Source organism: Hypanus sabinus, chromosome 14 (genome assembly GCF_030144855.1).
Source record: "Hypanus sabinus isolate sHypSab1 chromosome 14, sHypSab1.hap1, whole genome shotgun sequence".
In the NCBI taxonomy this organism is placed as follows: Eukaryota; Metazoa; Chordata; class Chondrichthyes; order Myliobatiformes; family Dasyatidae; genus Hypanus; species Hypanus sabinus.
In genome coordinates this window covers 85,838,669-85,865,531 of record NC_082719.1, presented here as the reverse complement: position 1 = coordinate 85,865,531, position 26,863 = coordinate 85,838,669, and the positions used below count along the sequence as shown (strand labels likewise).

The following is a 26,863-nucleotide window of genomic DNA, read 5'->3' as shown; positions in this document are numbered from 1 at the left end:
GTCAAGGAACTTGAAGCTGTTTACCCTCTCAACGCCAGATCCATTGATGTCAATAGGGATTAGCCCGTCTCCATTCCTCCTATAATCCACAATCAGCTCCTTTGTTTTTGCGACATTGAGGGAGAGGTTGTTTTCTTGACACCACTGTGTCAGGGTGATGGCTTCTTCCCTGTAGGCCACCTTGTTATTGTTTGAGATAAGGCCACTCAATGTAACGTTGTTGGCAAATTTAGATTGGAGCATAACAATTGGAGAAGAAATAAGCCACTTTGTGATCATGCCTAGTCTGTCATTTGGTAAGACTTTGGCTATTCTTTCTTCTCAGTACCACATTTCTGCACATGTCACATAATGCTTAGATTCCCTTAATATCTAAAGATTGATATATCAATATATATCTTGAATGTAATCTTTGCCTGAGCCTCAATGGTTGCTTTGCATAGTAATATCCAAGGGTTTATCTCCCCTGTGTGAAGAAATTTCTTCTATCCCTGTTCTGAAATGGCTAACTTCATATTTTGAGAGTAATAGAAAATTAGCTTCTTGTGGAATCCAATCCAACCTTCAAACGGATTCTGTCAATGGACCCTACTCTGAGAAAACAGGCAAAGTGTTATATAGGTTACTTTATTTGGCATACTTATGACAAAATGCCATGCTTGTTTTCATGGTTAGTAGAGGCCAAAGGATAAAAGTTGTGAGAAATTACCTTGCAGTGTGAAATCCTAATCCTGCAGAGCGTTTTGAAGATATTCATAAGAGTGACAAAATAACTTGGACTGATTTCTTCTGCAGTGTTCTAAAGCAATGCTGAATGGGGATTAGCATCATCTTCCGTGAAACTCAAATGAAATTGTATCTGTCATACAAGAGTGAATCTCACCTAAATGTTTGGTTGAATTTCCAGGGTTACACTACATAATCAGGAAACAGTTGTTACCATGGCTCGCTCTAAGAAAATATCATTTTTCAATCATAGAACAATGAGAGCAAAAGTATTATGTGATTGGTAAACACAAAGTATACTGCAGATGCTGTGGTCAGATCAAGACATACAAACAAGCTGGATGAACTCAGCAGGTCGGGCAGTATCCGTTGAAAGAAGCAGTCAACGTTTCGGGCTGAGACCCTTCTTCAGGACTAAAGAAGGAGGGGGCAGGGGCCCCATAAAGAGGGCGGGGGGAGGTGGAAAACCAATCAGAGGAACGATCTAGGGGTAGGGGAGGGGAAGCAGGGAGGTGATAGGCAGAAGAGGTGAAGAAGGAATGTAAAGGGAAAGCACTATGGGTAGTTGAAGAAGGCAGAATCATAAGAGAGGTGATAGGCAGCTAGAAGAGGAGACAGAGTGAAAGTGGGATTGGGGAAGGGAGACGGAGGGAATTACTGGAAGTTGGAGAATTCGATGTTCATACCAAGGGACTAGAGACTACCTAGATGGTATATGAGGATATGTCCATACATGGCCTCCTCTACTGCCTTGATGAGACCAAACTCAGGATGGAGGAGCAACACCTCATATACTGTCTGGGTAGTCTCCAGCCCCTTGGTATGAACATCAAATTCTCCAACTTCCGGAAATTCCCTCCCTCTTCCTTCCCCAATCCCACTTTCATTCTGTCTCCTCTTCTAGCTACCTATCACCCCTCTCATGATTCTGCCTTCTTCAACTACCCATAGTGCTTTCCCTTTAGATTCCTTCTTCACCTCTTCTGCCTATCACCTCCCTGCTTCTCCTCCCCCACCCCTTGATCTTTCCTCTGATTGGTTTTCCACCCTCCCCCCACCTTCTTTATGGGGCCTCTGCCCCCTCCTTCTTCAGTCCTGACGAAGGGTCTCAGCCCGAAACGTTGACTGCTCATTTCAACAATGCTGCCCGACCTGCTGAGTTCATCCAGCTTGTTTGTACTTCTTATTATGTGATTGTATTTCCAGACACATACACTTTCTCGAAAATGTGAAAAAGCTTTGTAACAAGACAACATCTCCAGTTAAAGGCATTCTTTCAAAAAACAGCAAACATTTCTGTATCAATTACAAAATCTTGTAAGAAATCTGAACTCTAAATTGAAATGTGGAGAATGCCTACCTTCTCCATGTTGTGGAAGGGTGGAAGAACATATGGTCGTCTTTCAAAAACTACATCTACATAAATGATGTGACTCTCATCTCCTTGTCCAACTCTCTCCGTTCTGCTAACATCTTATATCCTGAAGACCAGCATTCTTGCCTCAGCATTATTTCATTAAGAAGGGATCCAAATTTATATTCCTAATGTTTTAAAGTCACAGTGATACGATATGGAAACAGCTCTTACATCCCACCATGCCCAGGCCAGTTTCTTGCCTCCTCATTGTCTACCTTGCAACATGGAATATTATTGGCCATGCCATCCAGGAAGGCCTTAATGCATTCTTGATCTCATTGCATTTAACAGGTCTTCATTTTCAGAACTTCGCAGCACAAATATAATGCAATATAAAAATGAATCTTAAAGTCATATGTATCTGCTGGGGAACTATCCATGTAAACTTCCTTTATGTAAGTCAATGAAAATATTTTTTACAGTATAAGAATCAGTGTGGAAATAATCTTACAAGTTGAAAACAATAATTCTTCATATTTTGTGTATTCAAACTAGGTTGTGGAACATCCTTTGACTTCCATAGACAGAAAACAAATGTGTTTCTGGTTGGCACAGAGGAAGGAAAAATACACAAGGTAAAATCAGCAAAGACTGTCAAAATGGCAAGCTGCATATTGGAATTCAGTACATAACAATGTGTAACTTGTGAATCAGATGTGGTATTTTAAAAGGTTAATAAAGACCAAAACAAAAAGACTGCATGATTGAGTAAATGTTAACTGAATGGTGTGGCTGTATTGAAAATGATGTGATGTATATGCATAACTATGAAAAGTTCCACAAGTGAGATTCATAGCTAAGATGAGTAAACAGCTGGAAAATGATTGGCAAGTTATTTAGAAGACTGAAAACAGAATTTGGAATAAAGATAGAAAATAATGAAAATATTCAGCAGGTGAAACAGCATCTGTAGAAAGAGAAGCAGGGTTAATATATCAGGTCAATAACTTTTTGTCAGTGTTTCCAACATTTTGTTCTTATTTCTGATTTTCAACACTTTATTGCAGATTCCTATTTAATCTAACAAAAGGCAAGAAAGAATTGGTAAAGAGATTACTGCTCACTGCATGCTGCATGTACTAACTGATTTGGTCTTGGGGACCAGAGTACAAATTGAAAATGTGCAGGCAATTGTCAGAATCAGATACCAATTCAGATTCCAGTGCCAACATAGCATGCCAACTGTGTTCAGCAGAACAACACAAAGCAGCAGCAACAACAACAACAAAGCAAGTCCCTTTCCCACTCTCCCATTCACCCATTCACCCTCTCACACACACAAACACACCTCCAACCCAGTCAATTGGGGAATATAATTTTAATGTTTTTCCACCTTATACAGAGTCGGGCACAAACAATGGGACGATAAAGCCTGCAATAGATTAGTTTTGATTAATAATATGAGCATCTGTAAGTATAACATTGTGAATTGCATAAAAGCATAATACACTATAATTACTGCACTTTTTTGTGACTAGCATGCACAAAACAAATATCCTATCAAGCTATCCTTGAAATTAATTTGTAATTATTTTTCCACTTTACTATTTTAAATAGTGTGAATAGAACAAGATGACAATATTGTTTTGGGTATTCTGCAGAAGGTAAGCTTAGTATTGTTTTAATTTTTAGTGCTCTAAGGCATATTCAAGTGAATTTCTGGCAACATATGATGCTCATCATATGGCAGTGGATGCATTACACTGGAATACCTTTCATCAAGATGTCTTCATTTCCTGCAGTTCAGATTGGACTGTGAAGATTTGGGATCACAATATAAAGTAAGTGAAAGCTGAGAAGGATGTCTTGAATTGTTCCACATATATCCTGTAGAAGAGGGAGATCGATTTAATATCACACACTGGATTTATCAAGTCTTGCAGTAGTGAATCCAAAATGAGTTTTGAAAGCAAAAATAAATCCACTTGTGTGTTGGATTTATATTTTATTTTGCTGCATATCATCATAAATTTCATATATGTAATATTTATAATAATATATATGATATTTATAATATATATAATATTTATTCTGCTTTAATGCAAATGATAATACTAGAGTAATAAGTAAAACAGGTAATCTGTGTTCCACAGTTTCAGTGTGGTTTTTTTTTGTTGAATTAACCGTTTTCAAGTGGATAATACTGGAAATGTTCAGGAGGTAATGAGACAATTGACAAATTTGCAAGACTTATAGTCTTACATTCTGCAAAGAAGTTTGAGAGTGTAAACTCGTGCTTTTGCAGTTCCCTTATAACATCACAATAAAGACATGTTAACTTAGATCTTATATTGTAACTGTTGTTTGACTAGAAATCTTTATGGTTGTACTAGTAACAACAATTTAATTGGAGAAATTAAGAGATACTTCATTGTGCTCTTGTTAAAAACTGGATTTCACCCAGTTTTCATGCATGAAAGGGTATTACATTTTTTGGGCTGCACAGTACATTCTCCCCATGATGTCTCAGGTTTCCTCCCACATCCCAGACACTTGCGGGTTAATTAGTCACATGGGTGTAATTGGGTAACATGGGCTCATTAATTCAGAAGTGTATAGTATCATGCTGATTCTCTAAATAAAATAAAATAACGCCAAATAGGACATCACCAAAAAAAGAACTGAATTAGAATATCCTTACTTTTAGAATATGTTATGGTTTTCTCCCATTTAAACCACTAAAATCAACTTGGTATTTATAATTAATAACTATTTGCTGTGCTTGCTGCTATAATCTCATTTTTTGTCCGGCTCTCTGCAAAGCGGATATCTACTGTTAAAGGACTCTTGCCATGGCATCTTGTGTGGAGGTGAGGATAAAGATGTGGGTAGAGGTAGAATGGGTAGAAGGAAGCAGAAAAGGAGGGGGTTGACAGAGGAGGGAGTAGGAAATTGGGGCTGCTTCTAAAACTGATGACAAGAAAACTTCCAATTATATCTCCATTTTAAAACATGTGATCACTTGGCATTCATTTTCACACCAGGTTAATGGTTTTCTTCGTGGCAGTGATCTTTCCCTGAACCCCAATCTAGTGTTATGAACATTCTGCCAAGCATAGAGAAATACTACCAAACCTGGTGCTACAAGATCATATAAATCTATTGCAGAATAGACAATGTCACTATCCTCTTCCAACTCTCCCCCCCCCCCCCTCATAGCAAGGCTTCTGTTTCAGCCAGCTCCAAATATGCTCTATTTTGAGTTTCATTAGATAAGAGATTTCTAGAACACAGCTTATGCTTGAAGAATGTTCTCAAAGTCTGAAGTTGCTGAGCTTTTATGGCCACCACTAAAATGTAAAATGTACTTGGACAGGTATATAGATGGGAAAGGTTTGGAAGGGTATGAGTCAAATGTGGAAAAATGGGATGAGCTTAGATGGCAATATTGGTCAGCATAGACCAATTGGACTAAAGGATGCATTTCTGTGATGTAGCGCTCTATGAATCTACAGAGTAAGATAGACATCATGCAGAAGAAGGAACATGTATCCCAAACTACCCATTCAATTACCCCATCAATTGCCTTCTATCTGCAAATCCTCCACAGGATTCAGTAATTGCAGGAAGAACCCCAAAAGTGGGGTGAAGTCATCATCGATTCCAAGTGTGTGCTCAAGGAGAGGGAGGGAACGTTCATGTCCATGAGAGAAAGAATTAGTCTCAAATATGTTCTTCATTCTCATCTGCTGAGATGCTACGTAGCTGAAATGGAACATAGAACAGTACAGCATAGTACAGACCCTACGGTACAAAATGTTGTATCAACCTTTTAACGTACTGTAAGTTCAATCTAAATTTCCACTCCCTGCCCCGGCACATAAATCTCCATTTTTCTTTTGTCCATGTAAGAGTCTCTTAAATAATCTCAATGTACTTGTCTCTACTATGACCCCTGCCAGTACATTCCATGTACCTAACAACCTTTGTGTAAATACTTAACTGTGACATCCCCTCTATGCTTTCCTCCAATCACTTCAAGTCACCTCTTACCCTTGTTTGCTCCAAACAGAGAAGCCCCTGCTAAAATAATCTAAAATACAGCAATATTAATGTATTATACCCCTTCACAACAATGAGAATATATCATTGAGAATGTAAGTACATCGCAAAGTTAATGAAACCTAATCTAGTAGAGATATTATGTCAAATATATTACTGTGAGTGTTTTCTGTTATAAGAAAAAAAATTCTAGAAAACATGGCTAAGTATGCTTTAAACCCAAGGTTGGGACCTGGGGTCCACAGACCCCTCAGTTAATGGTAGGAGTCCATGGCATAGAAAATGTTGGGAACCCTTGCTTTAAACATTTTTGTTTCCACTGTATTTCTTATCAACAAAGTGGAATCAATCCAATTATCACTAAGTCAACAAGCTATATTTGTGACTGTATGTCACTATTTTGCTGTTCTAATACGAAGAAAAAGTCAACTAAATCCAAAGGTTGGTTAGATCCTTAGGACACATTTGATGCCACTTTCTCCACTCATTCTAATCTGTTTTTTCCCAGCTTTTTAATGTCAGTTTTAATCCTAGGTAATGTTGAATATTAGTGACCAAGCTTGTTTAAAGTCTTAGCTTTTATGTTGAAGAAACCGGAAAGACATACTGGTAATGATTATGTGTGAAAACCGTAACATTTTTAAAAACTTCTAATTGGGATTTCATATTTGTTGACTATTGACCTGGTTTGCTCTTCTACTAATCAATTTGTTCTGTGAACAGTTGGATACATGTTGAATTGAAGCACCATATCTTAAAGATTTTGACTCTGTCTTTCAATCTCTACTGAGTGTCCAATTACACAACTGCAGAGAGGTGTGAGAGTGACAGTGATGGACATTCAATTCCCTTCTGTTATTGCTACTGATTTAGATTTTATTTTCGACTTTGCCAATCATGCAGTTAATGATAGTCATTCATGTTTTTACTTTTCCTGATGCGGGATCATCAATAATAATCGCTGCAGGGCATTTAAAGTTTTTTCTGGTTCTCATGCCAATTGTTATTGATATGTCCTTATTACTGGAAAATGTTATCTTTGCTTTATCTTTTATCATATTTATTTTCATATCTTTGTGGTCTTATAGACCTTTCCTATTATTCCATTTGTTCTGCTGTTCCACCTATTAAATATATATTGTTACCTAAAATAATTGTTAGTTTCTCACCTTCCTGCTGACAGTATTTCAGTGAAATGCTGTAAGGTAGATGACACAATTTATTACAGATATGATTAACTAAACATTGTGAGAGAAGACCATCAGTCAGATAAAATGCCTCACCATGATAAAAGTTTATATAAAGTCTATTGTTCTATTTAATAGTCTGCAGATGCTTTGCATTTGATTTTGAAGTTGAAATAGTGTTCTATATCGAAGGGCTGAATAGCCTACTCCTGCACCTATTTTCTATGTTTCTATATTTCTGTTCAAGATTTCAATGCAATTCAAGAAGGATGATAGAGATAAGCCAAGGACCTATAGGCTAGTGACCCTGAAGTCGGTAGTTTGGAAATGACTGGAGGGAACCATTGTGATTTTATACATGGGAAATGCTGCCTCACAAATCTGAGTACTTTTTGCCAGGAAAGTTGCACAGATACTTGATTAATGCAAGGCAAAAGTCATGATAAACATGGACTTTAGTGAGGCTTTGACAAGGTTCTACATGGTAGGTTGATCCAGAATGTTACAATACATGGGATTCAAGGTGTTGTGGCAAACTGAATCTAAAATTGCTTTGGTGATAGGAGGCAAAGATAGTATTGGAGGATTTTTTTTTCTCATTAGAAGTGTGTAAATCAGTGGGGTACCACACTAACTGGTGCTAAGATCATTGATTTTTGTTAAATAGTGCATACCTACACTACAACAGTTTAGGTAACAGACTTTAACCTTTACACTATTCACAAATCATTACCCAAAAATTTGAGAGATGGAGTAAAAATTCACTTCCAGAATTTATGTGGGACAGATGTATGAATATATCCATATATAATTAAATGAATTTGTTTACCAAGGAAACAATCACAGGCTGTCAGTTCACAATGAAAGATCACTTAAGAGATTTGCTTTGGAAACTGACAAGGCAATCTCTTCTATTGGTAATTGTAGTGATACTTTATCAAACAATATAACATTTCTAATTACTTAAAACAAAAACCCTTTTCTGCCCACAGTACAATCACAATTCCCTTGTCTAGAGACTGTGAAGCTAGGAAGGTGGACTTACTGTTGAAAAAAAAACATTCTGTAGGAAAGAACTTCCACTTATAATATGAGATTTAATGGCGAAAAAAGGTTTGCATTATGTATATAACTCTCGGTTCGGCTAGCAGCTCAACCTAGGAGAAAAAAGCCCTCAGCCAGACCAAACTTAAGAGATCTTGTCTGGTGGATGCTGTACGATGTGTCTCCGTTACAAATCAGTACTACAAAATAACAAAGAGTACACAATGTGATTAAACAATTGAGCTTTATCATTCTTAACTTGACTATATGGTTAGTAAAGAAACAAAAAAGAAAAGGGCCCATTCTCATGAAACAGTCTAATGCACAACATTGAAGCTCACGGTTCAGTCCACTGGTTCCCCGTCAACCTCCGAGCATAGCCAACCCTTGGACCTTCACTCCAAGTCCACTCCATCTGGTGGTCTACCAACTCTCTCCATTCACGTTTTCTCTCCTCATCTCTCCTCAGGAAAAGACCGCAAAATCCCTGCTCCCAGACCCACAAGAAAGAATGACATCCCTGTCATTGGATAGCCCCACATTCCAAAGCCCTGTTATCTCTAGTCATAGTCCAAACATTGCTACTATAGAGAAACCATTACATTAGCAATGAAACCTTACAGCACGTTACGTGGACAATTCATACGTATAGGGATTGCTAAGAACACAGCCCTTCCATACAGTGGATAAGTCAAGTCAAGTCACTTTATTGTCATTTCAACCATAACTGCTGGTACAGTACATAGTAAAAATGAGACAACATTTTTTAGGACCATGGTGTTACATGACACAGTACAAAAACTAGACTGAACTACATAAAATATGGAACCTTGACACAGAGCCTTGACTCAAAGAAACAGAGTCTCATAGGTAACCCTTGAAACTGGAACTAAACTTTGAACAAACAGTTCTAAGTGGTTGGGAAACATAGTTTACTCACAGGGAAAAAGGACCAATGAACTGGCGATTAGTGATTGTGACATAGGGGTTCTTAAACTGAATCTTTGATGGAAACCAGGTGTGCCATCATTAAAGAGAATTGGAAGCAATTTGGGAAATTAATGATCGGGACCATGGCATAATCAAAATTAGGAGCAAGATAGGAACTTAATGATTAGGACTATGACACAGATAAGTGTAAGGTAATATATTTTGGGTCATCTAATACTGGCAGGACACAGAGTAAACAGAAGGAATCTTAAAGAAGATTCTTGGGGTGCAAGTACATAGCTCCCTTAAAATGGGGATTCAGATGAATAAAGCTATGACAAAAATTTAGCTTGCTTGTCTTCAAAGGCAAACGTATTATTTATACAATTCAGGACAACATATTTCAACGTCTAAGGCATTGGTTAAGCCACACCTGGTCATCAGACTACAGAAAGGATGTGATACCAAAGGGTAGGTAGAGTCATCGTTAGCATAATGCTATTACTGTGCCAGTGATCTGGGGCAATTCTGCCACTGTTTGTAAACAGTAGAAATTATGTAACACCAATAATTCTTGCAGCAGCCAGAATTTGATTATACTTGTTTTTTATCTTCCATATGGATGCTAGGAACTCTTGTGGAGCTTATCCAATCTTTGACAAGTTTTGTTTTCAATGCTATTGTGTCTATATGCACTTCTTTTCATTTGACAAACCATAAATGTTTTCTATTTAGTCACCAGCAAATTAATTGGGAAACAGTTTAAATTGGACTACATTTTACCAGTGGCAATGTAACACTCAACTTAAACAAAACAGAAAACATAAATGCCCTTTGAAAAGTCTGTGCTTATGTAAGACATCAGTTTATTAATGTACACTGATAGGTATGATTCCATTTAAGATAAGCATTAGAATTAATCTAGTACAAGAATTGAGTTTATCCAAGAAGTAAATAATTTCTAGTTTAAATATTGTATGTTCTCTTCCAGGAATCCACTGTTCACCTATGATCTAAATTCACCAGTTGGAGATGTTGCTTGGTCACCATACTCTTCAACTGTGTTTGCAGCAGTAACAACATCTGGAAAGGTATTATTTTATTATGTAAATTATTTCCAAAACTGTCAACTTTGTAAATTATTACATTTAACTAATTAAACATGCTATATAAAATAATCAATATTAAGGGTAATAGAAAATCTTGATCAATTCTAAATTCTTTAATTGTTAAATTGCATTCTCCTGAATCCTACAATCCACGAGGAAGGCAATTCTGATCAGAGACAAGGCCATTTTTAAGTACTGCTTATAGTCTAATCATCCTTTTTATCCCCCCTTGCAATTAATTTGATTAATCTGCAGAAAATACCTTCTAGACCTGTGTGCGCTGCATAATGTATTTTGTGTTATTAAGCCAATTTCATACAATCTCTCTTACAAATTGTTATCACTCTTAGACTTATTAATTTAATGACACAAATTTTGATTTTTCTGTGACTCATCTGAATTAACTCCATACCATCAATGATCCATATGTACACGTGAATTATTAAAAGGATGTGGCCATCCACATCATCAACGTCAATGATTTAGATGAAGGCATTGAAAATAACATTAGCAAATTTGCTGATGATACTAAGCTGGGTGGCAGTGTGACATGTGATGAGGATGTTAGGAGAATTCAGGGTGACTTGGATAGGCTGGGTGACTGGGCAGATACTTGGCAGATGGTGTTTAATGTGAATAAGTGTGAGGTTATCCACTTTGGGAGTAAGAACAGGAAGGCAGATTATTATCTGAACGGTGTAGAGTTGAGTAAGGGAGAAATACAAAGAGATCTAGGAGTCCTTGTTCATCAGTCACTGAAGGTGAATGAGCAAGTGCAGCAGGCAGTGAACAAGGCTAATGGATTGTTGGCCTTTATTACAAAGGGAATTGAGTACAAGAGCAAGGAAATCCTCTTGCATTTGTACAGAGCCCTGGTGAGACCACACCTGGAGTATTGTGTACAGTTTTGGTCTCCAGGGTTAAGGAAGGACATCCTGGCTGTAGAGGAAGTGCAGCGTAGATTCACGAGGTTAATTCCTGGGATATCTGGACTGTCTTACGCAGAGAGGTTAGAGAGACTGGGCTTGTACACGCTGGAATTAAGGAGATTGAGAGGGGATCTGATTGAAACATATAAGATTATTAAGGGATTGGACAAGATAGAAGCAGGAAATATGTTCCAGATGCTGGGAGAGTCCAGTACCAGAGGGCATGGTTTGAGAATAAGGGGTAGGTCATTTAGGATAGAGTTAAGGAAAAACTTCTTCTCCCAGAGAGTTGTGGGGGTCTGGAATGCACTGCCTCGGAAGGTAGTGGAGGCCAATTCTCTGGATGCTTTCAAGAAGGAGCTAGGTAGGTATCTTATTGATAGGGGAATCAAGGGATATGGGGACAAGGCAGGAACCGGGTATTGATAGTAGATGATCAGCCATGATCTCAAAATGGTGGTGCAAGCTCGAAGGGCCGAATGGTCTACTTCTCCACCTATTGTCTATTGTCTATCTGATCTTCGTAACCTGTTCTGCCATACACCAAGATCATGACTAGTCTTCTGCTTCAGCTGTGTTTTCCAAAACTATTTCCATATCACTTGATTCCTTTTATATTGAATTGAATTGACTTTATTTCTTACATCCTTCACATACATGAGGAGTAAAAATCTTTATGTTACATCTCCATCTAGTAATCACAGTAATTTGTAATAATTTATAATAAATAGAACAGTCAACGTAATAAAGAGTACACTCAAATCAGAGTGAGTTAATGGCCTGGTGGAAGAAGCTGTCCCAGAGCCTGTTGGTCCTGGTTTTTATGCTGCAGTATCATTTCCCGGGTGGTAGCAGCTGGAATAGATTGATCCTTTGAGATTGTTGACACAAGATGGGAGAGGGAAGGTTGGAGAATAGTGTTTAATATGGTATGTGGTGGTGGTGGTGGAGGGGGTGGGGGTTTAGGTGCATGGGTGAGAGAATCGTGAGCATGAGCAGGGCATTGGTGCAATGGAAAGAGACAGGTGGCAAATGGCAGAAGAACTTGTCCACTGTGTGAGTCTGTTTTATATTTATTACTAAAATGTTTTACTTCTCCGTGACAGGACATCCTACAAAGTACATCAGTACAGAAATTTGCAAAACCATAGATAGTTGATTAGGAATCCTTGTGTTTTTTGGTTTTCAATTGTTTGCTACTGAAATACAAACAGTAAATACTGGAAACTTTCAATAGGTCAGGGAGTATGTGAAGAAGTAGAAACATTTCCTGTATGGAGCCCTTCAGATATTTTAATGGAATCCTTACAGGAAGCAAGCTGGAGAGAAATGTAATCAAAATAGCTGTGGGAGTCTGTGGGTTTGTAATGAATATTTGTGACAAGTCTATTTTCTGAAATGTTGATGGAGAATCTGGTTAGAGAAGGAAAAACTCAGAGGTGAACCATATGAAGGTGGGAGTAAGATAGAAATTAGCAGAAAATGTGATGAAATTTACAATTTCGGTATGGTTGCTTGAAGCAGCACCAATGCAGTCATCAGAATACCAGTAAGAGTTGAAAGAGTGGGCTTGAATGGGGCTGAAACAAAGGCTGTTCCATGCATCTACACTGAGATGATCATGAGACTGGCAATTCCAGACAACACTGGCATTAAAATAGGAGGAAGAACCATCAGTAACTTAAGATACGCAGATGACACAGCCCTGCTAGCTGCAACAGAAGACCTGCACGCACTACTCAATAATGTTGCAAAAGTCTCTGCTGAATTTGGATTACTTATAAATGACAAAAAGACCAAAGTTATGGTGATAAGCAAAACTGCAATTCAAGCCGACATCTACATCAGAGACGACAAGATCGAACAAGTGTCCTTCTTTATATACCTCGGTGCAGAACTAAATGACACAAACGAATGCAGCAAGGAAATAAGGCGAAGGCTAGCAATGGCACGCACAAGCACTACCAAACTCTGGAACATCTGGAAAGATAGATCTGTGAGCACTACACCAAGATACGCCTCCTCAAGAGTCTCGTCTGGCCTGTAACCCTATATGGCTGTGAAACATGGACCCTAAAAGCAGCTGATGAAAATAAGTTGACAGCATTTGAGATGTGGACATACAGATGGATCCTCAAGGTATCGTACATTGAAAGGAGATCCAACAATTTAATCTTAGAAAAAGTTGGCACAAAACCAATACTTCTGGAAACCATTATCCAAAGGAAACTTTGTTATTTTGGACACATCTCAAGAACTGATGACACATTGGAACGCGCTGTGCTTGAAGGCAGAGTAGAAGGAAGCCGCTCCCGAGGCAGACAGAGGACAACCTGGATCGACAACATCAAGAAGTGGACTAGCCTCACCGCCAGAGACACAAGAGGTTTGACTGCCAACAGATCGCAGTGGAAGAAAGTGGTCGCCGAGACTCTGGCAGAGTATGGTACATGATGATGATGATAGACAGAATATCTCCCTGGTGCTTTCCATTCATTCCCCCTCCTTTCCCCTTTTCCCAAACATGATTCCACTCTCCCTAACCCCTTCCCACTCTGTCCATAATAGAGACCCATATCAGAATCAGGTTTATCATCATTCACATAATTCATGAATATTTTTCAGCAGAAGTACAGTCCAATACATAAACTTACAACAGTGCTGTGCCAAGGTCTTTCAGATTGTTGTAATTAATAGCTTTGATTAATTTTTATTGCAATGTACTGCTGCCCCAAAACAACAAATCTCACAATGAAGTGGATCAACTTAATATCCCTGAAAAAGTGAGACAAATGAAACATAAAGACTGTAATGTTCATGCATCGGTCACTTTATGGAGAAGGAATACAACTTGTACTGCCCATCCCCAGGCATTCTGGCAGGCATGAGCAATCAACTGCGTGCTGAGAATTAAATGTAAACCATTCCAAGTTGATGGCAGATTCAGTGCTCAATACTATACAAGAATACCTTGCACACAGATTCTCAGAATTTTCAACTAAGCACATTTACTTGTTTTTCAAGTCATATCACTTTTCTCAACATGAAATGATACTCACATTTAATAAATTATTTTAACTATTTTAAAAACAATTATTTTTAACTAAATTGAACAGATTTCAACCTCGTTGCACAACTTGGGCCCCAATAATTTAGAAGGGAATATAGGAACCAAGAACTTGCAAATGGAGATGAGCATGGGAACTGGCACTCTGGTGAAATGGCAGAAAGGACACCATTTGTGATCCTCACCACCTCACCACCAATGGTTCTGATAATGACATAGCAAATTATCAGAGTTAAGTGGTAGCTTGAAAGAAGAAACCATGGATGAGGATTGATATTGTGGAGTTCTTCCATAACACACACACAAATGCAAAATCAAACAGATGGAAGTGACTAATGATTAATTTGACATCGAGGCATGATATAACTGTACAGAATCGTTCCTTGGGAAATCTGTGTTATGACAGATTTTATATTGAACTTGGTTGTTACAGGTTTCAAGTGTTATTGTATTTTTCTTTTTTCATGTTCATCCTGTTTCACCCTAAATATTCCTAAGAAACGTCAACTCTGTGTTTGGCATTTTCTAAGGACTGGCTGAGATTGTTAAGGAAATTTACAAAACTTTGAAAGAAAATGTAACATGTTGTATTGTGTTTTGGCATATGAAACCTCTAGTTCTAGTCTTACCCAGCCTGAGAGGGAAAAGCCTGCATACATTCACTTCATCTCCGCCCCTGATGAATTTGTATACAGCTACGGTATTAGATCTTGCTTTATTTCCAACGTGAAACTAAGTGCTTTCATAATATCAAGGTGCCTTGCATTTGGTGCCCCAGTGACAGGAACCTAAATGGCCTTTAGACTGCCTACTAGTCTAAGGAATTATAAAGTTGTAATGTATAAGCTGGCAAGAGTGCAGAGAAAATGTACAAGGGCGTTGCCGGGATTTGATTAATAGGGAATATCTGAATAGTTTAGGACTTTATTCAAAGTAGCTCAGGAAAATGAAGGAGATCTTTTAAGGATATACAAACTCCTGAGGGCATGTATGAGGATTTTCCCCTCAGGTTGGGTGAGACTAGACCTAGAGGTCATGGGTTTAGGTGAAAGTGGACTATTTAAGGGAAATCTGAGGGTGAACCTTTTCACTCAGTGGGTGGTGTCAGTGTGGAACGCGCTGCCAGTAGAAGTTATAGATGAGGGTTCAGTTGCAAAATTAGGAAAAATTTGGATAGATACATGAATGAGAGACGAATGGAGGGTTATAGTCCAGGTGCAGGTAAATGGGTCTAGGCAGAATGCCAAACTGATACAGACTAGATGGGCTAAAGGACCTATTTTTGCGATATAGTCCTTTGTAACTCTATGATTTTCTCTTCCAAGTCTAGTGCTTACAGATATGTTTTAAAATAATTAATAGTGTGAATTGCTGACATTTTTATACTTAAGCATTTTGGTACAAATACAAAGTTCGTAAAATCACATACAGTATAAACAAAAATGCAAGGCTTATATTTGTACAGTGGTATTTCAGGACATCTGAAAACAATTTACAGCCGATGAAGTAGATTTTGAATTGTTACATTGTAACTAGTTCACAAATGTAACCAAGTTAAAAATGTGGAAAGCACTATGAAACCAAGGAAATAACAACTATCAGAATCAGGTTTATTGTCACTGACTTATATGATGTGCACTTTGTTGTTTTGCTGAAGTAGTTCAGTAGTAGACATAAAAATTGATGAATTGCAAAAATGAATAAATAGCGCAAAAAAGAGGAATATCAAGATAGTGTTCATTGGTAAATGGACCATTCAGAAATCTGATGGTGAAGGGGAAGAAGCTGTTCCTAAACCATTGAGTGCGAATCTTCAGGCTTCTGTACCTCCTCTGTGATGGCAGTAATGAAAAGAGGGTGTGTCCTGGATGGTGAGGGTCCTGATAGCTGCCGCCTTCTTGAGGCACTGCCTGTTGAAGATGTCCTTGATGATGTGGAGGTTTGTGCCCGCGATGAAGCCGGCTGAATCTGGAACCCACTGCAGCTTCTTGCAATCCTGTACATTGAAGGCTCTATACCAGGCACTAATTTCCAGTCAGAATGCTCTCCACTATGCATCTATAGAAATTTGTAAGAGCCTTGGTGATATATCAAATCTCCTCAGACTGCTGACAAAGTTAAGCCAATAGTATACTTATTGATTGCCTAGGAACTTAGTGCACCCTTTCCACTGTTGGCCTCCCAGTGAGGACTGGTGTATGTTCTCCCGACTTCCCCATCCTGAAATCTACAACCAGTTTTGTTGTCTTGCTGATGTTGAGTACAAGGATGTTATTGCGACACTGCCCAACCAGCCTCCTTTATTGGCTTCCTCATTAGCATCTGAGATTCTACCAATAATAACATTGGTATCATCAGCAAATTTATAGATGGTATTTGAGATGTACTTAGCCACAGAGTCATGACTGTAGACAGCGGGTTAAGCACGCATCCTTGAAATGCACCTGTGTTGATAGTTAGTAAAGGGAGCTGTTATTACTGATCCACACTGACTGTGATCCCCAATAAAGAAGACGAGAATCCAGTTGCAGAGGGAGGTACAGCAGAAAAGCATATCAGATTTTTTATACGGTAAAAAACAATAAAGACATTAATTTAATGAATAGGTTTTTATATTCTAAATATATTGATTCAATAAATTGTATTTAAATAATATAAGAAAAGGTTAAAAAGGAAATGTGAGATCTGTCTCCAATTGCTCGGATTCTCAATTGCCTTTTGTACAATAAAACTCCATATCAGAAGATCTAGTCTACGTTGGTAATAATTCCAACAAATAATTCTGTTAAGAGAAACAGTAACCTCAACCATTGCGAAAAACTTCATTTTATCACCACTAGTTTCATCCCCTTCTTAAGCACCACTTGATCTTAATCACACTGTTAACAAGTTTGATAAATGAGTTATAGACTCCATATTCCCTCCATCTACTTATCATTGCCTGCTTTAGGCTTAACTATATTCTTTATCCCATTGAAAACTTTGCTGATGCAAGTACAATCACAGTTGTCTTACTTTTTAAGATTGCAGTTAGCAAACAAGGCAATCAGATTTTCCTACTCTTGAAGTCAGATCTTACGTATTCCTTTAGATTTAATTCTTGCATAATACTGCAGCGAGTTTGACCGTTGATAAGGATGTTTGTACATTAATGTGCTGTGAACAACAGTTCAACAGTTAGGGATTATATAACAGTACTTTATTCCCTACTACTGAAGCAAGGTACCAATCATAACTCAAAGGCAACATCCCTGAGTCAGCACATCGTGTTCAAACCTAAATAAAAAGACTTAACATTTTGAAACTTTTAATGCATTAAGTTTGGGATTCATGAATGTGATATCTTATAACACTATAAGACATAGTAGCAGAATTAGGCCAATCATGGCAGATGCAATTTAATGTGGATAAGTGTGAGGTTATCCACTTTCGTTGCAAGAACAGGAAAACAGATTATTATCTGAACGGTGGTCGATTAGGAAAGGGGAGATGCAACAAGACCTGGGTGTCATTGTACACCAGTCATTGAAGGTGGGCATGCAGGTACAGCAGGCAGTGAAAAAGGCAAATGGTATGTTGGCATTCATAGCAAAAGGATTTGAGTACAGGAGCGGGGAGGTTCTACTGCAGTTGTACAAGGCCTTGGTGAGACCGCACCTAGAATATTGTGCGCAGTTTTGGTCCCCTAATCTGAGGAAAGACATTCTTGCCATAGAGGGAGTACAGAGAATGTTCACCAGATTGATTCCTGGGATGGCAGGACTTTCATATGAAGAAAGACTGGATCAACTAGGCTTATACTCACTGGAATTTAGAAGATTGAGGGGGGATCTTATTGAAACGTATAAAATTCTAAAGGGATTGGACGGGCTAGATGCAGGAAGATTGTTTCCGATGTTGGGGAAGTCCAGAACGAGGGGTCACAGTTTAAGGATAAAGGGGAAGCCTTTTAGGACCGAGATGAGGAAAAACTTCTTCACAGAGAGAGTGGTGAATCTGTGGAATTCTCTGCCACAGGAAATAGTTGAGGCCGGTTCAATGGCTATATTTAAGAGGAAGTTAGATATGGCCCTTGTGGCTAAAGGGATCAGGGGGTATGGTGAGAAAGCAGGTACAGGGTTCTGAGTTGGATGATCAGCCATGATCATACTGAATGGCGGTGCAAGCTCAAAGGGCCGAAGGGCCTACTCCTGCACCTATTTTCTATGTTTCTATTCAGCCCATTTAGTCTGTTCCACCATTTGATCATGGCTGATCCATTTCCTTCTCAACTCCATTCTCTTGCCTTCTCCACATAAATTTTCACAACTTGATAGAGCATTGTAATGATGTACCAATTTGTTTTCTCAAGTAGAAATGGGGGTTAGATTGACTGCCCAAGATACTCTCATTATGAGACCCTCAAGAACCTATCAATCTCTGCTTTAAAAACACCCAGTGATCTGGCCTTCACAGCTGCCAAAGGCAACAAATTCCTCTTCATTTCCATTCTAAATGGGCGTCCCTCTATTCTGAGGTTGTGCCCTTTTGCTCCTAGACTCCCCTACTGTAGGAAACATACTATTCGCATCTATCTGGGCCTTTCAACATTTGATAGTTTTCAGTGATATCCCCCCTTCATTCTTCTAAGTTCCAATAAGTACAGGACCAGAGCCATCAAACATCCCTCATATAAAAGAACTTTCATTCCCAGAATCATTTTTATGAACCTCCTTTGAACTATCTCCAATATCAGCACATCCTTTCTTAGATAAGTGGCCCAGAACTGCTCACAATACTCCAAGTGAGGTTTTACTAGTGCTTTATAAAGGCCTCAGCATTACATCATTATTTTCATATTCTTGTCCTCTTAAAATGAATGCTAACATTGTTTATGGACATGTCAAGGCTCATTTTATCTTCTAATATATGTTGAAATTAAAGAGGTACATAAAGATTTTGACTGAAATTTGCTATAACCAAGTATCAGTAAAAGCAACTTGACAGAGTATTGTAATAATGTCCCTATTTACTTTCTCAAGTGGAAATGGGGGATAGATTGACTGCCCAAGATACTCACATTATGAATTTATTTGACTTAGTAGAAGTTGGTTGTAGGGGATTTGCAGCCCGTTCCTTAGCCAGAGCCTTCAGCAATTTGGGCATCGAGAGAGGGAGGAAAAGGAGAGCCATCTGCAATGCCACTGATGCGGCAGAGAGGGCCTCAAGATGGCTGTGGTTCAAGAGAGGGGAGCCATGGAGTCATAAGTAGCTAGCCATCTGGTGCTACGAATGTGCCACCGCTCTGAGGGGCCGAAGGGTGCGGGGTAGCCCCCTCCTTTGTGAGAATCGCAAGATCACTATTAAGTCAGTTCAGGAGACCCAGGAAATGAGAGAAAGACATGCAGAATCCACAAAGAGTTGGAATGTGTCCTGGCCTCCGAAAAGTGGAGCCATTGATACCGGCTATTGTCTCTTGGAGACGGGATTGTGTATTGAATCCTATACGAAGCATTGAAGCCCCAGGCAATGAACCAAGGGGGAGGTTGGTGGAGGGATTGCATCATCCCAACCTGATTGACATCTGAGACCCTGTGAGTCAGGATAAAAAGAGGGTCTGTGGGAACAGCCCCTCAGATGCACCAGAAGAAACGCTAGCGATCCTGTAATAGCGAAAGCCGGTGGGAAGGCCACGCGCGTCTGTTTCCATTTGCCTCGGAATCGGTGGTCCTTTACCATGGAAGAACGGTTTTTTGCTGACAACGGGGAAATCAACTCCCAACGACTCTCGAAGGATTGACATCATAAAAGGAATGGGCAAGTTTTAACCCGTCTTTCTCTCCAACCAGAAAGCTGCAGCTTGAATGAACTAAAGTGACTTTTATATTTCCATCGGACAATACATTATATCCTAGACAACGATAGAGCTATTCCTTATTGATTATTATTATACCCTCGCTTTTAGATTTAGTATTGATGATGTATATTATCTGTACGTTTGCATTGATATTATTTTTTTGTGTATTTTAATCAATAAATACTGTTAGAAATAGTACCATCAGACTTCAACGGACCTCTCTATCTTTGCTGGTAAGTGACCCAGTTACGGGGTACGTAACACTGGACACAAGCTGGGGTCTGATCAGCCCAGGCTGGGTCACCTGGAAAAGGGTGTATGATGTTGAAAGACCCAAAACACCGATGATTCCAGGAACATCACTGATGATGTGTCCAGAAGCATCAGTAGATGTATGCACACAGCTTAATGTTTACTTTGCATGAGTAAGCTGCCAATTTTTTTCAAGACTGCCACACCACCTACACCTTGAAAACACTTTATTAGCTGTGAAGTATTCAGAAATCTTGTGAAATCATAACACAAACATTTATTTTAAAAATCGTATCTTTTATTTTTGTCATTATGCACCATATTGTGATTCTTAGATTGTTCTACCAGCAGCTAAGAAGGATGTGAAGGGGTTAGAAGTGAAATGCAGGCAGATGGGACCAGCTCATTGGGTAACACAGTTCAGCATGGACGAGTAGGGACAAAGGGCCTGTTTCCATGTTCTTAGACTCTATGACCAAAGGCTATAATAATATTGTTTGAAAGATTATGGCTAGTAATTATAAGTTTTTGCATTTAAAGTGGTGGTTTGTGAATGGCAGATTCTGCTGAGTGGAAGTAAAGTCATTTAACATTTTGGCACTGGCCAAGAATAATGCTAAATGGGGTAGTTTAATGTCCAAGTGTTTTTGTAAATAAGTCCCATTTTAAGCAAGGTCATTTGATTTCAATCATAAACAATTAAAATGTCTTTCTGCACTGTGACAGAAATCATGCTATATTTCTCTTGCTCTTTTGAGTGGAAATCATAATAAATGTAGAAGTATGATACACAATTTATTCAGTGATACCAATTGAATAGTGTTTAAAAGTACAGAATTCTAATCCTTTTTTTAAAAGTTAAAATGTAATTCCCCATGATAGGGTTCTTGGTAGATAATTTCTTTAAAAAATTGCACCCTAAAATACATGTTGTCATTGTCTGGAGCCCTAGTAAAGAGACACTAATTAGCCACCTTCATGGGGGCCAGTGCACATTTCAGTCATTTAACCTTGGTACCAATTTAATCTGATCTGTGAGGTCTCCATTTGCACTGTTTTGATTTTGGCAATAATGGAGGTGGAAGAATTGGAAGCAATCAATTTGAATTGGATGGAGAAGATGAACAGAGAATCACAAATTGAATATGTCTGATTTGCAATTGGAGACTCAGGAGCAAGATCCAATGATGGGAGCCAAGATGGAGGTGTTAAAGAAGGGAGAAGGATGAGTTGGAGTGAGGTCAGGGATAGGATGGTTAGCACTAATCCTAATGAAGTCCTGATGAAGTACCTTGACCCAAAACATCGACTCTTTATTCCTCCCTATAGATGTTGCCTGACCTGCTGAGTTCCTCCATCATTTTGTGTGTGTGTTACTTTTGATTTCCAGCATCTGCAGAATCTTTTGTACTGTGTATTTTGGGGTAAAGGATGAAAGGTGAAGAATAGAATTTTGAACTATGATGATTCAATCCCCTGCTGTGTTGTGAAGACCAAGTTGACCCATAAGTGTTTGATTAGTACTATATTTACAATGTTTTGACAAGGAGCAAGCACAGGGAAAGATGGTATCCTCCACATTACTGAAATGGAAACTACACCAAGAGAGCAAGGTTGACTCCATCCAGAAATGCTCAGTTTAAACCCTACTGTTTCAAAATTTTACTCTTTTTAACATCTCATTCTGAAAGGAAGTTATTTTCACTTGTATCAATACAACAAATAGCCGGCTTCATTATGGTAAGTTGTACCTCTGTCATTCCACTCTCAACATCTTAAAGATGTATAAATTCAAAATATAAGTCAGAAATCTGTCAAAACATATAAATAGGGATTTGATATAACATGTCAAAGCAAATAGAAAGGAAAATAATAAGTATTTCCTGTTGCTTCTTTCTGACTTTCAAAATTCAATCACGTCCAACAATAGAGGTGATTATTTTTGTGCTGGTTCCAACAAAAACAATCAGCCTCTAAGGGACTTCAATACATGGCTAAGTATACCATCTCTCCAAAGCAAAGATAGACACATAGAAAATCAGATTTCATTTTGGATCCAATTAATGGACTGGCTACTTCAAACACAGATTCATTTTAGTAACAGGCTGCCGTTTCACCATATACATGAAATGAACAAGCAGCCAGGCACAGTTCAGTTGTAATAAGATAACTGAATTTCTTTCTCTTCAAATGGAGAAAAATACTAAATGCTATGATTAAATGCATTCTCTCAGGAATTCTCATATAAAAATATAGCAATATGGTATTTTGTTATATTATTGTCTGTACAATAACATGAACATTATCTCAGTAGTTTCCTACCTTGCAAGAAAATGTATATTTTATTCTCTGTGAGACAGAGGGAGAGGGTGGAATGACAAAAAAAGTGAGTTCTGAGAGACAATTAATAGAGTTGGTTAGGTACAAGTCAAAGAGCAGGATGGATGTCAATCAGATCATTAGGGACAAAAGTCAGACAAATTATGGGGGACCAGTGTGTGGGCACATTAGAGTGGCATGGACTTGATAAATGAAAGAATGGAAGCCACTTAATTTTGGGAAGGCTGTTGTTTATTTACAAAAATAGAGATTGATGCAAAATATCTCAAAATGAGCAAGGCTGCCTTCTTCATCATCCATAAAGTGGTTCCAAGTAATACATTATGGTTATAAATCTGTGAATTAGTGAGACAATGAATATAAATTAAGTGATTGAAAAGGTGCTGATCTTTGTGTCTGCCCTCTCTATCCCTGCTGCCAGTTAGAGCTTTTGCAGATGCTGGAAATCCAGAGAAACACACACAAAATGCTGGAGGAACTCAGCAGGTCAGGCAGCATCTATGGAGGGAAATACACAGTCAATGTTTTAGAGATTCAGCACAAATAGCCCTTCTGGCTCTTGGAGCCACACTGTCCAGCAATCCTTGATTTAACCCTCGCCTGATCACAGGACAATTTACAATGCCCAATTAACTTGTATATCTTTGGACTGTGGGAAGAAAACCAAAGGACCCAGAGAAAACCCATTCATTCCATAGGGTTCAGACTCCTTAAGAGAGGTTGCAGGGATTGAACTCCAACACCCTGAACTTTAGTAGTGTTGCGCTAACCACTACGCTACTGTAGCACCTCTTTAGGGCTGAAATCCTTCATCTGGACTAGAAAGGGAGAGTAAACTGCTGACTTGTACTCTTTCCCCTCCCCCACCTTCTTAATCTGTCTTCTGCCCCCTTTCCAGTCACAAAGAAGAGTTTCAACCCAAAATATTGACTGTTGATTTCCCTCCGTAGATGCTGTCTGATCTGCTGCTAAACCATCCCTGAACAACACTCATCACTCATACCAAGTAGAGACATATTGAACTAAGTAAACCTACCCAACTAATACATTTGGTTTAATTTGTCAAAAAGATCTGTTCTCTCTGCCTAGCATCAATTATTCAGTGCATGGCCAAGTGGTTAAGGCTTTGGGCTAGCAATTTGAAGGTTGCTAGTTCAAGCCTCAGCCAAGGCAGTGTGTGTGTCCTTGAGCAAGGCACTTACTGCTCCTGCACGTTTATCATAGAGCCATAGAACATTACAGCACAGAAGCAGTTCTTTTGGCCCTTCTTGGCTGTGCCAAACCATTTTTCTGCCTAGTCCCACTGACCTGCACCTGAACCATATCCCTCCAAACACCTCTCATCCATAACCCAGTTTATAACCCAGTGGTGGCAGTTGCTGCAGTATAAGAAAAAAAAAGACTCAAAATATATAATAAAACATTTTATTCTGAATCAATAATTATTCATCTATAACACTTGCAGGAGGTATTTCTTTTTATTTTTGCATTCCTTAATAAGAAATAAAATGTAAGTGTCAGGCGTTGCCTGTCAAGATGATAAACAGGTTTTTGTAAGATGTGACTTTAATGCAAATAACTATTTGAGGCCTGGTTACATGGCCTGCTGTGTGCACTGACAAGGATAATGCAGCATTGTATTCACCAGGAGGAGAGACTGCAATCTCCTTAATTGAGTGAAATACATTACTGTCACTCCTGTAAGATAGGAAGCCGGCAAATGAAAGTGGACTTTTCACATAAGGAGATTACGTTGTCCTGGATATTGTTGGGTATATCTGGTGTGACATTGACATTGCTTTCAACAAAGAACATGGAATCATCTGCCATTTCTGTGGAATATGTGTGTTGGGATGTCAGAAGGTGAGTCATCTCTGACTTGCTGTTGCTTCTTCCCTCACTTTATTCTCAGCATCTGGACATTGCTGTCAAGGCCAGCATTTATTGCCCATCTCTAACTCATATTGGTCTGAGTGGTATGGTAAAGCACATGAGTGCGGACCGCACTAAAGATCTGGGGTCCCATAATAACAAAGTGGGCAAGGATGCCATATGTCCTCTCCTGAATCCATTGCTAATCTAGTAATTTGTGTAGTTTTTTTTTACTTCAGGAACTGAAATTAAATTGTCATGATGAAACTTGATCTTAGATCTCTGGATAAATAGATCCAGAATTTTGGCTGCTGGTCCATTAACACTACTTCATAACCACTGAATAATATTTCAATATTAACTTTAAAGAAAATATAAAATAAAGGCCATGATTTACAGTGTTTTGTATTCATAAAAGTATCACTGAAAAACCCTGAACGTTTTTGCTAAGATTGTGAGCTACTGGAATCACAAAAATCATTGTCCTGAATTATCCCCTACTACATTTATATTTAATTCTTCAAGCATTCTGACAGGAAATCTACTATTTACAGTGAAATGGAACATCCCATGGCACATTGTACATATTAAATTTCTTTAGAAGGCTTACTCATTTGAGTAGTTTGGATTATACAGTCTTCTCTTTGATGGTGTGTCCATTTAAATAACATCCTATTGTAACACATACAAAATGCTGGAGGAACTCAGCAGGTCCAGCAACATACATGGAAATGAATAAACAATCAGCATTTTGGGCTGGAAATGAGGGAGGAAGACGTCAGAATAAAAAGGTGAGGAGAGGAGGAGGATAGCTCGAAGTTGATAGCTGACGCCAGGTGTGTAGGAAAAGTAAAGAGCTGGAGAGGAAAGAATCTGATAGGAGAGGAGAGTGGACCATTGAAGTAAAGGATGGGATCCACGGGAGGTGATAGGCAGGTGAGAAGAGGTAAGGGGACAGAGTGGGGAATAGAAGAAGAGGGACGGTGGAGGAAATTTTTTAACTGGAAGGTGAAATCAAATTAAATGTATACCCTTTGTAGCAATTTAGGCAAGGACAGAGTGTCTGTCTCCTGGTTTTAGAGTTAGTTATTTCCTAATATTTCTGTAAATTCAGCCACAGGGCATCAAAGGCATGCAAGGATATATTATGAAAGCTTCTCCAACATTTCAGAGTTTAGCTTATTTCTTCATTTCATTCTTCATACTTCACATCACTACTCTTAATCAAAATTTAAAGTTCATCCTAAACACTTTGAACTTTTTTTCGATCCAGGTTCACGTGTATGATTTAAATGTTAACAAATATGAACCAATTTGTGAGCAAGCTATCGTGAACAAGAAGAGAAATAAACTCACACATATTGCATTCAATCCAACCCACCCCATCATAATGGTCGGAGATGAGCGTGGTGGTGTGACAATGTTGAAGTTGTCTCCAAATCTCCGAAAACAGCCAAAGGTAAGACAGTATCTTGAATTTCTGATGTATTATGCAACAGAGTGCTACAATTTTTCTCCAAAGACTCTATTATCTCCTTTAGCTCTAAAATATATTAATTAAATGTGATTTTTAAAAAAAATAATTCTTTTGTGAAGTATGTGGGTAATAAAATGCCAAACTTTGACATTCAAAGAGATGCCATGCATTAAGGGCTTGCCTAATTACATCGTACTCAGTAAGTACAATGCAGAATGGCATAACCTGTAAGTTTTTCTTTAGATCTATTATTGTAATTTGATGAAAATGAAGAGGAATCTTCATCAGATGAGTGAAATATATGAGAAGTGGACCCAGCTGGCACTTCATTATCATGAACTTTCCAACCACTCGGTTACACTAACTTGCTGCAATGCTCCAAGTCACATTAAGGCATCATTTGCCGTTACATGTGGCTGACTAGGCATTCAGCAAAATGAAAGTATCCAATGTTTATTTAGTCCTGCATCTCTATCTTAAAGTCAACTTCTTATCTTTGCAATGACCCCTAGTTCTACATCCTCAAGTAAAATCTGCTCCATATCCACCCTGTTAAGACTCCTTGGGATATTGTACGTTTCAGTCATCCCCTTGCACTCTTCCAAACTCCAATAAATGCAAGCCTAGCTAATCCAACATTTCCTCCTAAGAGAAACTACCCATTCCACGTGCTAG

At 38.5% G+C, this 26,863-nt stretch overlaps 1 protein-coding gene across 1 annotated transcript in view; it reads left to right on the top strand.

Annotated features, from left to right (window-relative positions):
• dnai1.2 (dynein, axonemal, intermediate chain 1, paralog 2) overlaps positions 1–26,863 on the top strand; it is a 149,686-nt gene that overhangs the window by 109,989 nt on the left and 12,834 nt on the right. Inside the window, exons 17-20 of the mRNA XM_059989591.1 lie at positions 2,639–2,718; positions 3,776–3,924; positions 10,298–10,397; positions 25,985–26,170. Coding sequence (XP_059845574.1) covers positions 2,639–2,718; positions 3,776–3,924; positions 10,298–10,397; positions 25,985–26,170 — 515 coding nt within the window. The remainder of the gene's footprint in view (positions 1–2,638; positions 2,719–3,775; positions 3,925–10,297; positions 10,398–25,984; positions 26,171–26,863) is intronic.